This window comes from Eucyclogobius newberryi, unplaced genomic scaffold (genome assembly GCF_026437365.1).
Source record: "Eucyclogobius newberryi isolate DKJ021-1_F unplaced genomic scaffold, fEucNew1.0.hap1 SCAF_18, whole genome shotgun sequence".
NCBI lineage: Eukaryota > Metazoa > Chordata > Actinopteri > Gobiiformes > Gobiidae > Eucyclogobius > Eucyclogobius newberryi.
Window position 1 is genome coordinate 4,672,097 of NW_027315812.1, and position 19,372 is coordinate 4,691,468.

At 47.6% G+C, this 19,372-nt stretch overlaps 2 protein-coding genes across 2 annotated transcripts in view; one reads left to right on the plus strand and one right to left on the minus strand.

Moving 5' to 3' along the window:
- The window catches only part of avl9 (AVL9 homolog (S. cerevisiase)), a 30,225-nt gene extending 25,232 nt beyond the window's left edge, over positions 1-4,993 (plus strand). The window contains exons 16-17 of the mRNA XM_072450410.1: positions 853-941; positions 4,858-4,993. Of these exons, the coding sequence (XP_072306511.1) occupies positions 853-941; positions 4,858-4,991 (223 nt within the window). The 3' untranslated portion in view covers positions 4,992-4,993. The remainder of the gene's footprint in view (positions 1-852; positions 942-4,857) is intronic.
- Positions 4,994-8,690: 3,697 nt separating this feature from the next.
- Positions 8,691-18,973, minus strand: kbtbd2 (kelch repeat and BTB (POZ) domain containing 2). Its single transcript, XM_072450411.1, has 4 exons — positions 18,822-18,973; positions 14,844-15,334; positions 13,899-14,064; positions 8,691-11,967 (listed from the first exon to the last, which is right to left on the minus strand). The coding sequence occupies exons 2-4, from the start codon at positions 15,014-15,016 to the stop codon at positions 10,414-10,416; spliced, it is 1,893 nt and encodes a 630-aa protein (XP_072306512.1). The 5' UTR covers positions 15,017-15,334; positions 18,822-18,973; the 3' UTR covers positions 8,691-10,413.
- Positions 18,974-19,372: the final 399 nt, after the last annotated feature.

The window sequence follows — 19,372 nt, forward strand, 5'->3', positions numbered from 1 at the left end:
ACCAGGTCCAAACCAGGTCCAACCCAGGTCCAAACCAGGTCCAACCCAGGTCCAACCCAGGTCCAACCCAGGTCCAACCCAGGTCCAACCCAGGTCCAACCCAGGTCCAACCCAGGACTAAACCAGGTCTAAACCAGGTCTAAATCAGTTTTGATCTGGTTAAATAAATGTAAATACAAACATTGAAAACAGTGGGGTTATTTCTGGGAGGGCATCTGGCTTGTAGCATTAGCATTAGCATTAGCATTAGCTCACGTTACAGGAAACCTGATCGTGTGCGGTCAGATTCAGACATAACGACCGTCGAGAGTAAAACTGACACAAACGACTAACAACATGATCAACACGTCCACTTGGCACAGGACGTTAGACGTTTTAAAGTGTTTATTTAATACTGACAAATTAAATATAAGATGTGTTTGTTTTATAAATATGAACGGAAAACGACTAAAGTAATAATTAAATGTGATTTTCTTTTTATCAGCAGTAATAGTTGTGCAAACAAATATCCTTAAACTGTTAATAGGTTTTATAAATCAACACGTTTTGTTCTAAATAAAGTGGCTCTTTTGCTCGTTTTTCCTCTTTTGGGTTATTTTCTTTCCAATTTTAGTCTCAAGTTTTATTCTGTACAGTTGACCTTTAACCCTTTGTGCTCATGTTTCTGTGTTTATTCTATGTAGTAAACAAAACACATGAAAGTGACACAATGATCTTTAAAAAGCCACATTTCCTCCTGTTTCACACACGAACCACATCAATGAATAAAATAAGTCTCATTTAAATGACTTTCTTGCTTTAGATAGATGAGTTCATCATATTCTTCTGGTCATAAACGATGTGTTTCCACAGCTCGGTCCAGAACAGCGAGAGAGGGAAGAAGATCGGGAACGCCATGATGACCACAAGCCGCAGCGTGGTGCAGACGGGGAAGGCCGTCGGTAATGACCACTGACCAACACGCACCTTCTGACCGGGTCACCCACGGCAACCAACACACACCTTCTGACCGGGTCACCCACGGCAACCAACACACACCTTCTGACCGGGTCACCCACGGCAACCAACACACACCTTCTGACCGGGTCACCCACGGCAACCAACACACACCTTCTGACCGGGTCACCCACGGCAACCAACACACACCTTCTGACCGGGTCACCCACGGCAACCAACACACACCTTCTGACCGGGTCACCCACGGCAACCAACACTGACCAACACACACCTTCTGACCGGGTCACCCACGGCAACCAACACACACCTTCTGACCGGGTCACCCACGGCAACCAACACACACCTTCTGACCGGGTCACCCACGGCAACCAACACACACCTTCTGACCGGGTCACCCACGGCAACCAACACACACCTTCTGACCGGGTCACCCACGGCAACCAACACACACCTTCTGACCGGGTCACCCACGGCAACCAACACTGACCAACACGCACCTTCTGACCGGGTCACCCACGGCAACCAACACTGACCAACACGCACCTTCTGACCGGGTCACCCACGGCAACCAACACACGCCTTCTGACCGGGTCACCCACGGCAACCAACACACACCTTCTGACCGGGTCACCCACGGCAACCAACACTGACCAACACGCACCTTCTGACCGGGTCACCCACGGCAACCAACACTGACCAACACGCACCTTCTGACCGGGTCACCCACGGCAACCAACACACACCTTCTGACCGGGTCACCCACGGCAACCAACACTGACCAACACACGCCTTCTGACCGGGTCACCCACGGCAACCAACACACGCCTTCTGACCGGGTCACCCACGGCAACCAACACACACCTTCTGACCGGGTCACCCACGGCAACCAACACACACCTTCTGACCGGGTCACCCACGGCAACCAACACACACCTTCTGACCGGGTCACCCACGGCAACCAACACTGACCAACACGCACCTTCTGACCGGGTCACCCACGGCAACCAACACTGACCAACACGCACCTTCTGACCGGGTCACCCACGGCAACCAACACACACCTTCTGACCGGGTCACCCACGGCAACCAACACACACCTTCTGACCGGGTCACCCACGGCAACCAACACACACCTTCTGACCGGGTCACCCACGGCAACCAACACTGACCAACACGCACCTTCTGACCGGGTCACCCACGGCAACCAACACACACCTTCTGACCGGGTCACCCACGGCAACCAACACTGACCAACACGCACCTTCTGACCGGGTCACCCACGGCAACCAACACACACCTTCTGACCGGGTCACCCACGGCAACCAACACACACCTTCTGACCGGGTCACCCACGGCAACCAACACTGACCAACACGCACCTTCTGACCGGGTCACCCACGGCAACCAACACACACCTTCTGACCGGGTCACCCACGGCAACCAACACACACCTTCTGACCGGGTCACCCACGGCAACCAACACACACCTTCTGACCGGGTCACCCACGGCAACCAACACTGACCAACACGCACCTTCTGACCGGGTCACCCACGGCAACCAACACACACCTTCTGACCGGGTCACCCACGGCAACCAACACACACCTTCTGACCGGGTCACCCACGGCAACCAACACACACCTTCTGACCGGGTCACCCACGGCAACCAACACACACCTTCTGACCGGGTCACCCACGGCAACCAACACTGACCAACACGCACCTTCTGACCGGGTCACCCACGGCAACCAACACACACCTTCTGACCGGGTCACCCACGGCAACCAACACTGACCAACACGCACCTTCTGACCGGGTCACCCACGGCAACCAACACACACCTTCTGACCGGGTCACCCACGGCAACCAACACACACCTTCTGACCGGGTCACCCACGGCAACCAACACACACCTTCTGACCGGGTCACCCACGGCAACCAACACTGACCAACACACACCTTCTGACCGGGTCACCCACGGCAACCAACACACACCTTCTGACCGGGTCACCCACGGCAACCAACACACACCTTCTGACCGGGTCACCCACGGCAACCAACACACACCTTCTGACCGGGTCACCCACGGCAACCAACACACACCTTCTGACCGGGTCACCCACGGCAACCAACACTGACCAACACGCACCTTCTGACCGGGTCACCCACGGCAACCAACACTGACCAACACGCACCTTCTGACCGGGTCACCCACGGCAACCAACACACACCTTCTGACCGGGTCACCCACGGCAACCAACACTGACCAACACACGCCTTCTGACCGGGTCACCCACGGCAACCAACACACGCCTTCTGACCGGGTCACCCACGGCAACCAACACACACCTTCTGACCGGGTCACCCACGGCAACCAACACACACCTTCTGACCGGGTCACCCACGGCAACCAACACACACCTTCTGACCGGGTCACCCACGGCAACCAACACTGACCAACACGCACCTTCTGACCGGGTCACCCACGGCAACCAACACTGACCAACACGCACCTTCTGACCGGGTCACCCACGGCAACCAACACACACCTTCTGACCGGGTCACCCACGGCAACCAACACACACCTTCTGACCGGGTCACCCACGGCAACCAACACACACCTTCTGACCGGGTCACCCACGGCAACCAACACTGACCAACACGCACCTTCTGACCGGGTCACCCACGGCAACCAACACACACCTTCTGACCGGGTCACCCACGGCAACCAACACTGACCAACACGCACCTTCTGACCGGGTCACCCACGGCAACCAACACACACCTTCTGACCGGGTCACCCACGGCAACCAACACACACCTTCTGACCGGGTCACCCACGGCAACCAACACTGACCAACACGCACCTTCTGACCGGGTCACCCACGGCAACCAACACACACCTTCTGACCGGGTCACCCACGGCAACCAACACACACCTTCTGACCGGGTCACCCACGGCAACCAACACTGACCAACACACACCTTCTGACCGGGTCACCCACGGCAACCAACACACACCTTCTGACCGGGTCACCCACGGCAACCAACACACACCTTCTGACCGGGTCACCCACGGCAACCAACACACACCTTCTGACCGGGTCACCCACGGCAACCAACACTGACCAACACGCACCTTCTGACCGGGTCACCCACGGCAACCAACACACACCTTCTGACCGGGTCACCCACGGCAACCAACACTGACCAACACGCACCTTCTGACCGGGTCACCCACGGCAACCAACACTGACCAACACGCACCTTCTGACCGGGTCACCCACGGCAACCAACACTGACCAACACGCACCTTCTGACCGGGTCACCCACGGCAACCAACACTGACCAACACGCACCTTCTGACCGGGTCACCCACGGCAACCAACACTGACCAACACGCACCTTCTGACCGGGTCACCCACGGCAACCAACACTGACCAACACGCACCTTCTGACCGGGTCACCCACGGCAACCAACACTGACCAACACGCACCTTCTGACCGGGTCACCCACGGCAACCAACACACACCTTCTGACCGGGTCACCCACGGCAACCAACACTGACCAACACGCACCTTCTGACCGGGTCACCCACGGCAACCAACACTGACCAACACGCACCTTCTGACCGGGTCACCCACGGCAACCAACACTGACCAACACGCACCTTCTGACCGGGTCACCCACGGCAACCAACACTGACCAACACACACCTTCTGACCGGGTCACCCACGGCAACCAACACTGACCAACACGCACCTTCTGACCGGGTCACCCACGGCAACCAACACTGACCAACACGCACCTTCTGACCGGGTCACACGCAGCGTAACCGTGACCGCGCCTGCTCCTCGTTTGACGTTTTGAATTCACTGTTTGACCCGTTGGTTTTCCAGGTCAGTCGTTGGAAGGAGCGTTGACCAGCGCCAAGTCGGCCATGTCTTCCTGGTTTTCCACGCTGGCCCCGCCCGCTCCCATCGCCCACCAATCTGGAGCCTCCACGGACGCGCCCACAGAAGCCCCGCTGTGACCGACCGCATTTGACCCGGACGATCTCGAAAACAAAACACTGCGAAAATGAAGGAAACGAGCCAAGTTTGACGCGACTGGAAACGGGACTCGAACCCGTTTCTGCTGCAGCTTCGTCTAAAAAAGACACTATTTTAAATCTGATGATGACAAACGGCATGTGGCACCTTTTTAACGGTTTGAATGACTGCCTCTTTGTGTTCTGTTCTTGCCTGTAGAAGACGGACAGCAGCAGCAGTTACCCCGCAGCGAAGAGGTCTCAGGTTCGATCCCCAAAGGGCGTGGCTTCCTTTAGTGGAGCTAAATCTTTTCTAAAGTGTGAAGCGCTGCGTCCGGAAGGTTCTATTTTCTGCAGAATTGACTCAAGTCCACGTTTTGGTGTAGTTTCTTCCTCTAAAAAGAGTAAATCGTACCTGTACTCGTGATGGATTTCATTAGCGCGCCTCGTGACGTCATCCAGCTGTGATCCAGAAGAGCTCCTCCGTGTTTTTAAAGTGCTTTGACCTTCAGCTGACCAGCAAACGTCTTCGAATCCCTGCCGTTGTTGTGGTTTTCTGACTCGGTTTTAACTCCTTCGCTCGTGTGGTCGGGGTGTTTGCGCCACTTTAGTTTCTTTTTCTAAACTTAAAGGCACCGTACCTGGTTTTTACTGCCGTATAAACGTGGAAAACATCGTTAATTTCCAACAGTTTGCAGCCGTCAGAGGTTGTTCTTCACTGTTCAGAGTACGGAGGACCCGGAGTGCCACGTTTAACGAAATTAAACTTTAATTAAAGATGATTTACTACCGTATTTTCTGGAGTATAAGTCGCAAAAAATGCAGAATAGAGAAGAAAAAAAACATATAAGTGGCACTGGAGTATGAAATGCAGTTGCAAGTGTGAAAATAACACATAATATTGCATATAAGTCGCTCCGGAGTATAAGTATATAAGTATAAATATAAGTATGAGTCGCACCCCGTCCAAAACTATGAAAAAAGGTGCGACTTATAGTCCAGAAAATACGGTAAATACATGAGTGAACACTTTCATTAGAGCAGCTTTTAAAACATGATTTGGTTTGACTAATACATGAGGAAAAACTTTAGTAAAATTAAATTCAATATTTTACTTTTTTACAGTTTTGAAACGTGAAAAACATTAAATTGACCTTTTTATTTTAGCACGTTATAAAGTGAAATCTGTTTGTCCCGACCACACGTTTATTATAAAAGCTTTTATTCTGGTGAAAATGAGACCACAGCGCTGTCTATGTATAGAGCGTTTTATTCTTTAAGAAGCAGGAAGTGTGCTGTTAGCATGCTAACGTTAGCTGTACCCGGGGTGGCTGCATTAGGTGAGTGAGCTACACATGTGGAGCTGTGAAGGATTTAAATTTAAATTGTTGTTTTTCCTCTGTAAAAATCAGGTACTGGCCCTTTAATGTATTTACTAATCGCTTTAGGAAAACCTTTTGCAGCCCGTGTTAGCTTAGCTTCCCAGCGTAGCTTTTCCACTGATCTTTCTGTGGCTAATGGCGGGTTTACAAATTGTTCTAACCAATCAGAGAGCTCCTTACTTACAGTAGTTCACTTTCATTAGCCGCTGAGCTTTAGCCTGGAGCGTCTTTACCCAATTTGAGTCATTTGCCCAATTTGCGTCAGTCGTGCTAACCGTTAGCTTGACTCTAATTTCACGATTTAAAAGGCCAGACACGGTTCAACATGTTCCGTCAGTTGCAGCTTTATTTCGTCAGTCATTTAAGTTTAATAGAGTTTGTAAAAATAAAAAAAGTTTATTTTTGATAAAGATGCGTAAAAATACCACAGTCACAAAACGCGCTAAATACGACGCTGAAGTCGGACGCTTCCGTGTTTCTCGGCTTTTCTCGGGTTCAGTGGCAGTTAAATGTCGTGTTTCCACCAACGTCGACGTCATATTTAAATTAAAATCACACGTTGAAGTTAAATGTTAAGATGAACGATAAAGATTTAATGCTGACGCAAATCCGGCAGCGTCTCAAATTGGGGAATCACGACGCGCTGGACACGTCGGCCTCGTTCTGAACTTATAGTATAATATATCTATGCTGGGGAAACCAATAGTACTTTATTACGTGGAAAATATCTCTTACAGTCCTTTTATAACCAAATAACAATAATTTAAAAGCCGCACTGTGGAACTTTTCTGGAGATGTTTATGCTTTGCCTGGAATGTTCCGCAGTTCGACATTAAATGAACATATTTCACTTTTTCATCGCTCAAAAATATCTCGATTTAACAGCAATTTTAGTGAAGGAAAAATCCATATTTTTAGGTTTTACTGGACAAATGTTGAGCCCACAGTTTATTTACAGAAATGTGACAATTTTTACCACATTCTACTTTTTGTGAAGCTAAAATACAACTTTATTTATGGCAAAACAAAACATGTAAAGAACAAATTGTGTATTTTCTTTTTGATAAAAGTAAATTAAACTTCCGGTTTTAGGGAGTGCAATTTTATTTTGAAGAGCTACTTCCTGTTTAGCGTTTTTGGCGGAATTAGCTTGACAGAAAAGACGCTAAAACCGCTAAACAGGAAGTTGCTCTCCAAAATAAAAGTGCACTCCCTAAAACCGGAAGTTAAATTTACATTTTCAAGTTTTATCAAAAGAAAATACACAATTGGTTCTTTAGATGGTTTATGGTTTATTTATTCTCCATTCCAGAGTAAAGAGGTTTAACTTTGGAACCTTTCAACAACCAGAAAAGTTCTGCATTGTATCTTTAAAACTTTTCTACCCGTTACCAGGCAACAATCCAACACCATCATTATTTACCATCTCAAAAGTGAAGAAAACATTGATTTATTCTTGTTAAGTCAAATTTATTGTGTTTAATCACTGGATTTAAGCCCAAAACCGTGAACCTTCTTTGCACATATTCTGCTGTTTTTATCTCATTATCGTTTTAGGATTTCTACCTTTGACTATGAAATATGACGTTTGGGTCCAGCTTTACGTGTTTTATTTGTAGTTTTAGAAAATGGTTCGAAGCTGCTTCTTTTTTACACTGATATTTGTTTGTATTTTTAGATTTGAATGTATCGAATCCGAATTTTCTTGAACTTTAACATTATTGGGAATAAAGTGTTGTATTAGAACTATGTATTAAAAAAATCAACCGTTTCGACTGAAGCTCTTATTATTTGTAGTTTAAATCCACGTATAAACGTAAAGAATAATCACCGTCTTCACTTTGAGGAATAGTTTTGACTCTAAACTCCTGATTGCAACATTACTTAATATTCCACAAGTAAAAGTGACTTGGAAACTATTACTCGAAAAAGCTCTTCACATTTGTAGATTTACTCAGAAAAAAAACATCTCATGTTTGTTTAATTCTGACTTATTTAAGTGTTAAAGAACCTGCTGTAAATATTTAAGTCGCAGTTGTGAAAACGTTTTGAAAATTGAGAGCTTAAAGTGACAGGAAGACGAGCTGAATCCCTCTGTGATGTCAGTGTGCGACAGACAGTTTAAACCAAAGCTTCAAAAGACGCTAAACAGGAAGTAGCACTCCAAAATAAAAGTGCACTCCCTGAAACCAGAAGTTAAATTTACATTTTCAAGTTTTATCAAAAGAAACGGTGAAACCGTGACGAGGTTCAGAACATGTTTGTGCCAGGAGAGCGTTTAAAGCGGCAGAGAAGAGAGACACACAAATAAAACTGGACGTTTGTTTTAGGAACGTTTTCAAAAATTTTTAATAAATTAACGTTCATTCAAAATACAGTGCCAAAGGAATATGATGCAGCCAAAAAACATGCTCAAAATGTCCGCCCCCGAAGCACCAGTGCTCCTCCCTCCTTAAGGTACGACGCCGGCCCCTTTTCTCTCACCGGCCAATTGGCAGCGAGAACCTCTAGCATTCTTAAATGTAAACGACCGCTACAGTAAAGTATTGAATATTAAATAAAAAGCTCTACAAAATAGACCTAGTCATTTTGAATTCTCCGGCTTCCACCACATGAACATATGAAAAATAGATTGTATCATCGCCGTGGTTACGGTCAGCAGCACGGACACAACATGCGAGTGGATCGTTGAGGTTTTTCTGTAGAAACGACATGGACCGAGCGGCGGCCATGTTGGAAATGCCACAATCAAACGCTTTTTAAAAACGGCAATATTCAAGTCACTTTTCCCTCTTTAAACGTCTCAAAGTTCAATGATAATCACGTTTTAAGAACATTTTCAACCAAATAACGGTTGAAATATCAAGGTTTCGAGATAATAATCCATTTTATTTGTAAATATTCTCTTAAGGAAAATCTAAAACAGTGAAATCTTTTGACATTTTGATGTTATAAAACGTCTTCTCGTGCGTTTTAGACCGTAAAGTCCACAATGATCAAAATATGATTCGTTTATTGATTATTTTGTTTCATCGAATTTAGGCCTCGGTCCAAAGGCAAAGAAACCACTTAGAATTTCATTTTAAAATCACTTTTTAATAAGAAATGTTGTCTCCATTTCAGACGATACTAAACCAGGCCCAAACCCGGGATTAAACCAGGTCCAAGACAAACTTTGGAGCAGAATGGCCTTAAGGTCGACCCGAGTGACGCCTGAACCGTTTGTGGCATTTCCAGCGCGGCGTTCTGAGGTCGACTCTGAGGTGAACTCTAAGTTGAACTCTGAGGTTGTGTGGAAGACTAAGTGCATATGACAAACTGGAAAAAGGCTTTTTGAAAATGGCGCTGTGGGTTTTTTGAGTTTCATGAGGTGATGTGGGAGAAAAGGACGGCGAGCGTGCAACCGGACCGGCCGTTTACCGCCGCTTCCTTTACACAACTCCACGGCCGATGGTCCTACAAAAGGTCAAAAGGTCTCGGTTTGGACCCGTTCAAGCGAAACAGAAACGATGAAAGTGATTCTAGTCGGCAGGTTGAATGGACTCCAACGCACGCCAACAACACGCAGGCCAACAACACGCAGGCCAACAACACGCAGGCCAACAACACGCAGGTTTCCACGACGATTCCCGTGATGTCTCGAGTGTAAAAGCTGCTGCGGCGGCCTTCCGATCTCAGCGCATTTTAAAACACATTTTTGATAAGTCTGAACACTTGATTTAAAATGGCGGGTCAAATGTAACTGGTCGACGCCCGCCTCGTTGTCGCCGCCCGCCTCGTTTGCATTGGAGCCCATTCAAATAGGTCCCTCTGAAGAGCAAGAGGAGCTTTACACATTATTTTAGGTTTGTTTATACTATTTTGGGCGTAGATTTTGGTTCCGTTTCTCATGACAACCGTTTTAAGTGCATCGCCGCGACGACCCGGACGATCACACGATGACGCGACACGTTTAGAGGGGAACTCGCTTTCGAAAAAGTCCCACAAAATGTCCCCGAAGCCGAAGTCACGAGTTCAGTCCCCGACCCGTTCATGGGACCGAGCTAAGGCAGAGACACCAACTCGCCGTCCACCTCGAACTCTTCGGCGCCGTCCGGTGAGAACAGGTACGTGGGCGGCTTCCAGGTGGACTCTGACAAGCACGACGGGTACAGCTTCCCGATGGCGCAGCGGAAGTCCTTGCCCAGGTCCCAGAGCACGCGCTCGGACACCGGTTGCCGTAGGAACCAGCGGTCCAGCTCCACGTCGTACTGGTAGATGGCGTACTTGGCGCGTTCGTTCATGTGCGTCTCCCTCATGAAGATGCAGAGCGCGTTGAGCAGCACGACGGCGCGGACGCACGGGTCCGAGTAGCGCTTCGCCGGGATGTTCGCCGCGAGCCGCCACTCGTTCTTGTTGATGTCGTAGATCTCGACCGTGACAGAGGAGCCGTCGATGGTGCTGGTCGGCAGGCGGATCCCGGAGTTGCTGACCACGTGCAGGCCGCCGATGTAGAAGATCAGGTCGCCGTACGCCGCCGCCGCCGCGAAACAGCGGCTGGTCTTGCGCATGGCCATCTCCACCCACGTGTCGGCGCGCGGGAAGTAGCAGTACATCAGGTCGTGCGTCATGACGTAGATGCAGTCGTTGGCCACCACCGACGTGCTCCAGTTCCAGGCGAAGGGCAGCGGGCAGACCATCGTCCAGTCGTCCCTCTCGCAGTCGTAGCGCTCCACCGTGCGCTTGTTCAGCTCGCCGCCCACGTTGTCGCCGCCGATGGCGTAGATGCAGCCGTCGCAGTACACCAGCGAGGGCTTGATGCGGGCGCAGAGCATGGGCGTCTTGGGGGCCCACTCATTCTGCTGCGCGTCGAACCAGAAGAAGCTGTTGACCGAGTGGAAGGCGGCCTGAAGTTTGCCGCTCTTGCCGTAGTTGGCGAGGGAGTTGTTGAGCGGGATCTGTCCGCCGGCGATGAAGATGTCGTTGTCGGGCGTCACCACCGTCCCGACCTTCTGCAGGCTCTCCGGCGGGTTGCAGAGCTTGTAGACCTTCTCGGCCTGCGGGCTGTAGCACACCACGGTGGTGGGGAGGAGGTTGGACATGACGATGGCCTCGCACTGCGTCTCGGACAGAGCTTCCATGAAGATCAGCATCTCCTCTTTGGTCATGCCCAGGCGCGGCTTGAAGAACTTGGGCATGGACTTGTAGAGCCCCTGGACCACCACGGACTTGTCGTTGGGCGGCAGGCCCTTAAACCACGCCCGCTGCGTCACCTCGGACAGTGCGTCGATGCGGATCTGGCTCAGGACAGAGGACAGGTGCTGCGAGCGCGCCTCCATGTTGTACTCCAGCCACAGCATGGCCGCCTCCCGCACCGTCTCCTCCTTCTCCACATTCAGGTTGTCGCTGCTCAGGACGTCCACGAGGAGCTCGTGGGACAGCTGGAGGAAGGCGTCCTGGCGGTAGACCAGCGGGAACTTGTGCTCGACCATCCGCTTGGCGCACTGCTTGAGCTCGCTGCAGCTGAACAAGTCGCCGAAGCTCAGCATCCGGACGCAGTTGTCGGCGTTGATCTTCTTCACCAGGTAATCACGGCACTGGAGCAGCACGTCCTCCACCTGCAGGACGGAGACGCAACAGCAGCGCCAGAGACACGTGTCAATCAACCGTTTAACTGTCAACAACACAAGTCAAGAGCGAGACAAACACGTCCGCAACGAAACAAAGCATCAAACATGGGGCTTATTGATGAAACGCGGCTGCGATTCCAGAGAACGATGAACAAAACACGACTAACCAGTATCTGATTAGTCTTTGCAGTTCTGTCGTGTGTTACTATGAATATATGAACTTTGTGTGTCATTTTGAAGTTTATATTGCGAGTCACAGAACCTCCTCCTTCATCTGCTGAAGTCTGTGGTGTTTGACTCATTTAGTCCTTGTCGACAATTAGAGTTTAAGCAAACGAGCTTCTAACTCTATTGTCATAGTTAGAGGAGAATATTGTGAACGTCGTTTTGAATCTGTGCAAAATTTGAATATAGAGTTTTGAAAGAGTTTACGGTCGACGTCTCCGCAGTTTTGCGATTCGTTCGTAAAACTCTCGTGCCGCACTAGAGCTGGGTTGAAAAAAAATCGATTTGCATATTAATGACCGATTATTGATTCGTACGTCCAAAGATCAATTAAAAAATATATATATATTTTTTTTTTTAAATATTTGAAAAAAGCTCAACTTTTACATTTTACACTTCCAGTTTCAGTGCTGGCAGTGTGTGAGCAGTTTTAAAATAAAAATGCTTTTGGTAGTGTAGTGGCAAAAATAAGGCAAGGAGGCGAGTTGCTTTGTCTCAATGTTAAGGTGATTTAATCAGGCGTTTCTCTCTCTCTGGTTCATTATATGATCCGAGCCCCCTCTTGTCCCACGTCCTACATATTTATACCTGTAGTCACATGACCACACACCCAGAAGTTCCTGGTCATTGTTCTCTCAGGTACAAAGAAATACAGGAGCAAATGGGACATCAAAGAAACAGTGGTTTCAGGAAGGAGACAGTACATAACATTTGCATTAATTCAATTCACATGTCTTGCCTAGTGTAAAACATAACGTGGGACTTCCTAGCCACTCCAGGAGGTCCGGACATGTACATTTCCAGGCCAAAAGGAGTCGTGTCAGGCTGTTGACTGTGTTAGAACTAAATCTGATTAAAAAATAGGATTGAAAGTTAAAAAGTAAAGGGCCAGATTATATTTTTCCACAACAGTAGCAACCGCTTTTGGGTGAATTCTTAATTATTTTCAAGCATAATAATAATAGTGTCGCAGTAGAATCCACTGTTGCAGATGTCGTCACCTCAATGATGTCCTCCATTGTCCTGAATTCTTTCTTGAAGGTAGATTGACCCTTAACCTTTCCATCAGTAACTACCAATACTTGTAAGATTTGCTGTTTAATATTGATATAATACTAGTTTTAATATGTTGCTTCTCTACACTGTCATGAAGTGAAGGAAACGGTTCAAATACATTTTTAATAACATTAACCCCCGGATCAAATCGAATCTGAAAAAAAAAAAATCGATTTTGAAACGTAAAAATCGGAATCGAATCGATTCTTGAAATTTGAATCGAAACCCAGCTCTATGCCGCACGATTAATCGCAATCGAATCAAAATGACAAATTTCCTCCACAAACACAAAATCATATCCATCAATTGTAATTGCACATGATTTTCCCGACTCGTGCGGCCGTATGGAGGAAATACATTGACATCACGCCGTCACATGGCTCTAAGACAGACGAGCACGTAAACACGCCAGAAAGAAGCAGATTTGGGCCGATACTGCAGTCGTCCTGGACCCAAGATGTGTCAATCACGCTGTGCAACTGGAGGCGTCAGGAAACAGACGGCGTGAACATGAGATTAAATCGACACATGATTTTAGTCAACTTGTAACATCGGTTTAAGGGTTTTTATGGTGAATCATGACGCATATGGTATCAAGTGTTTCTAGGCCACACCCTGCCCTCGCCCCATTGGCTGACCTGGAGGAAGCAGGCGGTCTCGTACAGCGGCTCCACCGTGCGGTCGCTGATGGCCAGGTTCCCCGTGTAGGCGTACGTGATGATGATCTGCAGCGTGACCGGGTCCACGTTCCTCAGGTGGACGTGGGTCTGTTTGCTCTCGCTCAGGCCGCTCATGAACATCGCCCTGGCAACCAGAGGAACGCACAGGTCAAAGGTCAGAAGAGACGGGTTTATCAGCGGTCAGAGGGCGCTTCACTGGAGACTTAAACTACTTCACATCGATCACAACAAACAAACATTTAAAGTACTAGGCTCCTCCTTTCTACGGTTTCCACGGTTACATCTAGAGCAAAGCATCGGTCGACTTAAAGACAGGGACCCCGGAAATAACCATCCGACCGACCCTAGACCCCCCCAGTCACATGACATTATAATACCCTTATTAATAACCCTTAAAATGTATCAATAATGAGGTTTATTTGTATTTATGTTTGTGTTTTATCGTGTTGTACTACACTGGGGCTTTCATCTTTGCCGTTTGTCTCCCTCTCTCCTCCCCCTCTCTTCCCCCTCTCCCTTCCCCCTCTCTCTTCCCCCTCTCTCTTCCCCCTCTCTCTTCCCCCTCTCTCTTCCCCCTCTCTCTTCCCCCTCTCTCTTCCCCCTCTCTCTTCCCCCTCTCTCTTCCCCCTCTCTTCCCCCTCTCTTCCCCCTCTCCTCCCTCTCTCCTCCCTCTCTCCTCCCTCTCTCCTCCCCCTCTCCTCCCTCTCTCTTCCCCCTCTCTCCTCCCTCTCTCTTCCCCCTCTCTCCTCCCTCTCTCTTCCCCCTCTCTCCTCCCTCTCTCTCCTCCCTCTCTCCTCCCTCTCTCTCCTCCCTCTCTCTCCTCCCTCTCTCTCCTCCCTCTCCTCTCTCTCTCTTCCCCCTCGCCTGTACCCTGCCCCCCCCTCTCCCCCGCCTCCCCCTCACCTGAAGTAGGAGCTGCACGTGGCCAGCACCATCTTGTGACAGGGGAACTCCGCCTCCTCCACCAGGAGCACCACGTCCGTCAGGAGCTTCTGCTCGTAGAAGAACTTGAGCTGCTCCAGGAGCGACACGGCGTAGTCCGAGTTCACCGCCCGGGGCTCAATCGCCTCCGACATCGTTGCATCCCACGAATGGCGCCCCAGTTTCCTTGCGGGTTCGCTCGGCCGGCTCGGGAACCGCCGGGGGTGAAAGGTCAGAAAGGTGAGGATGTGAGCAGCTCCTGGGCGGGTTCAGGGTACCTCCCCGCGGCGGCCAAGGCGTCTCGGCCCGGCGGCGCTTTCGGCGACGTCTCCGGACGTTTGGAGAGCTGCGAGAGCGCGAAAAGGGGGGGGGAGGGAGGCGGGCCCACGGGTCGGCGCGATCATGCGACGTGGAGGCCGAAGCGACGCAGAGGGAGAGACCAGCGGCGCCAGAGGCCGGACATCAGCGACCAACTGCCAAAGAGAAGGAGAGGTTTAGTCACAAACTGTGGAAACATCTCAACCGATGGAGGTCAGAAGAGAAGGAGAGACTTTTACAGAGGTAGATTCTCTAAACGAGACCGTGATCATCGCCACGCTCTCGATGGCACAAACATCTCTGTCCTCGGCGTCTCGGGTCGCTCTCGGCTGAAACCTCCCGTGTGTGTTTGTGATAATCTGCTGTCCGGGGGTCACTCGATACCTGAACACGAGCGTATTTATAAACCGCTTTACAACCGCCTCCACACGGCACTGAATGAGAGACGCAGCCATGCGGACCACCCGCAACCCGAGCCGGGGGCTCCGGTGTCGCCACGGACGCAACGCCGACGCCTCCAACTCGACCCGCGGGCCGAGGAAGAGGCCAGAGATTCATTATAATGTCTGACCTTTACTAGATCCGAGCGGGTGGAGCACATTCATGGTGTTTTCATCATATACACCACATTTACATATGTTCAGCGTCACTTTAACGTATTTGTGGCTCAGTTTGAGTCATGAAACGTCTTTTCTCAGCTCGTGTGTGTTTGGAAATCTGAATCGATCAGAAATCAATTATTTAAATAGTAAATTAGTTTACAGCCTTATTTTAGTCAGTAGTTTACACTTTTATCTAGAGCTGCAACTAACACTTACTTTAGTATTCAAACGGTTGGAAAGGTGGAACTATGGAGACTGAAGGCGTCTACAGAAGATCTACAAAGTGTTTTAATGAGGCAAGATTATGGCTGCACGCGGGTCAATACTTCCTACAGATCCCATCTTTAAACAGTTCTCTGCATTATAAGTCATAATGTACAAAAAAGTATGTGCGTCTCAGTGTCTATGATTCAAACTTATTTTTAAAACAAACGTTGCAGCAGCAGCACAGACATTTACTGCTCAATAGATCTTTCTCTGACACAGACGATTAATCGACTATGAAAAATAACCGTATTTTGATCATCGTCATCGTTCTCTGGACTTTACAGACTCTAAAACACACGTGAAAATACCTTATATAACAAACACAGCTGCGTTATTAAATCAAAATGTAAAGAAGATTCAAAAATGTCTAATTTTCATCAATAATACTCAAAATAATAATACCCAACTGAATCATGTTTGTAATGCTCTAAATACAGGGACAGAGAAAATATTAAAATACTTTATTATCTAAAATAATAGCAACATTTGTGATTTGATCCCGACACATTGTGCAGCCCTGAAATGTATCTTAATAAACGTCTTACTGAGATTATCCTGATTTAGGGTTTTGTGGCGTTAATAAAGGAATAAAGTCATTTGAATTTAATTTCCCGTGACATTTTTCAGGAGCAATATTTAAAACGTGATCTCAAACATAATGTCACCTCACAAAGTCAGAAACAAACAAGACAGAAACAAAACAGAAGGAAACACTTTAACCTGTTACCATCCACCTGCTCGCCGGCGAGCATTTTCTATATCTCAAATATTCTCTTACATCATCACTTTTATTTCCGTGGTCAATACCAGCAAGTTATACATCATTTTAAAGCTTATTTTCTCAACAAAACGAATATCTCATTGATTTACATTGAATAATATGCCCCAAGAAGCAATTGCCAATAGTTTGTGAGAAAGTCTCAACTTTTACAAACGCATGTCCTGTTTGCTGTTTATGACGGACGAAACGGCTTTAATTCTGTACATCCTTGTGCTCAGTCTGTCCGTAAGGAACCATTGAAAAACAATATCCACTTGTATTTTTCCTGAAGTTATCCGATTTCGAGATATTGTCAAGTAAACAAACTTTTCTTCGTTTCTCGCCGGACGAGAATGCGCTTGTCCGTCGCATTTCTCCGTCCATAACAAATGACCTGTTTGACTTATACGATAGTGTTTGACATCGATCTCTTCCTTAGACTGTTTCCTACAGAATGAGACCTTCCATTTTTCTGTCACCGGGTTTGTTTGCTACAGCCTCCGCAAAAAAAAATGCGCCGCTTGCGACGCACATGGATTAGTCTGTTTACATCTAAATAGCGTTGCGTGTGAATGACGTAGCTGAGTTTGATTGACATATTATTCTAGCCAATGAAAATAGCTTTAGAAAGAGAGGCGGGACAAAGGGCTTATTGACACAGAATGTTCTGTATTCTCGTGCGTAAGGCTCCGGGAAGGCTGTAAAGAGCCAGATTTCTCGGCAGGATTTTGCGCATAACGTTTTCTGAGTTTATTAGCCTTTTGGACGTGCATTTTGTTAGATATATGTATTATTATACCAATACAAAAATAAAATAAAAATATTATATATATATTTTTTTTTTAAACCTCTATATGGGAAATTCATGGGTAAACTCATATTTACACATTTTCACATATATTGTTTTTAGCAGTTATAATTGCTATTAGTGGCCTACAAAACATCAAAATGTATGTTTTATGATCATAGAGGAGCTAAAATTGTAATAAAACAGTTTGGCACAGTTGGCACATATTTGGATCACTTGTTCCGAATATACTTTTTGATACAAAAAGGTCAACAGCACCAAAATGCCTGTTCTAGAGATCTGAAACTTTACACAGTTGTTGTCAACAAGATAAACATCATGTACAGTGAACAGCATAAGCACACAATGAAATATGTCATGCTCAGGACCATTACAAATTGACAATATTCAGGCGAGACTAAAAAAGGATGTTTTGTTTATGTTTGGGCTTCTGTAGTGTGAGTTCTGAAGCCCTGACAGTGTGACATGTGCACATCTGCAGAAACTAGAAGGCCTAAGCTTTCTAATGATGCATCACACTTACATATGGAACATAAGATCCTCTTTTAATAAGCAATGCCATTTGGGTCCAACCATTGTGCACAGGGCGAAAATAGGTGGGTGGTAACAGGTTAAGGTGAAACATTTGCACTTTACTCATTAGATTGACGTTGTTCTGCGATGACGTCAGACAAACAAAACACTGACACTTTCTGTTCTTCGTCACTTTCAGCTCCATTTGCGTGACATTCGCACTTAAACCTGACGTCGCGGTAGTTTGGACATTAAATACGTCTTTAGAGAACAGATTTAGTCCGTTTAAAGTCGTAAAGTGCGTGTTTTTGGCTCGTTCGGCTTCGCAGATGCTGCGCCGCCTGACGTAATGTTGCTCAGCGGGGATACGACGCTTTAGCCGCGGCTTAGCATCTTTAGCCCAAAACATATCCGGCGTATCGGCCATTTTCTGCGCAAAATAAACTCTTAATGCGCAGAAATGTACGTCAATGGTTTCATCGGGTGTGAAAGGCACAAACCGCGCAGTCTAAAGAGACAAACATGCCGTAAAAACTAAAGCTAACGCCAAAAAAGCGCTCGTGCCGCTAGCTCGAAGCAGGCTAAGTTGAAGCTAACTGAACTCGCAGCTTGGGTAAGACGCGACATCGCCGCTAAAATAACCTCCAATCCGGGCTTTTTGGGGTGAATTTAAAGCGTAAACAAACACTCACGGGTCGTTGAGGCTTTTCTTGCGTGAATCAAGTGTGAAATGCGTCGCTCCAGTGGGACTTTTGGGAGAATATCGGTTGTAGAAGAGAAGAGCCGCGGACAACCTTCCCAGCGCCCGAAAGACTGGAGGCCGAGAAGGATGAGTGCGCATGCGTCAAGAATAAGGGTTCTGCGCAGGCGTGAAAGTGCGGAGAGCACTGCCCCCTGCTGGAGGTGAAGGACACTACAAAAACACAGCGCTTTGTTAGAATGAAACGCGCGTCTGGCTCTGAAATGAATGAAACAATAATACATGATAATACATTAGATTTAAATTGTGTTGTGTATAATGTGAAACATATGTATCAGTACAAGCATTAATTGTGTATATATATTTTAACTAAATAAAATAAAAAATAAAAAAAATATTTTTATTATTTTAAATACATCTTCATAATTATTCAGCACCAGTTTGTACAGTCTGTGTCATCCATTTCTTTATCATAGATTTGTATTCCTCCTGCGGTCAAATGTTCATTCTAAAGGTTTGTCCCAGATACATACACAAGTCAGG

Coding starts and splice junctions, on each gene's coding strand:
- kbtbd2 (XM_072450411.1), bottom strand. CDS start 15,016: ATGTCGGAGGCGATTGAGCCCCGGGCGGTGAACTCGGACTACGCCGTG. Junction 14,065..14,843: donor ACGTGCAGCTCCTACTTCAG/GTGAGGGGGAGG, acceptor TCTGGTTGCCAG/GGCGATGTTCATGAGCGGCC. Junction 11,968..13,898: donor AGACCGCCTGCTTCCTCCAG/GTCAGCCAATGG, acceptor TCCGTCCTGCAG/GTGGAGGACGTGCTGCTCCA.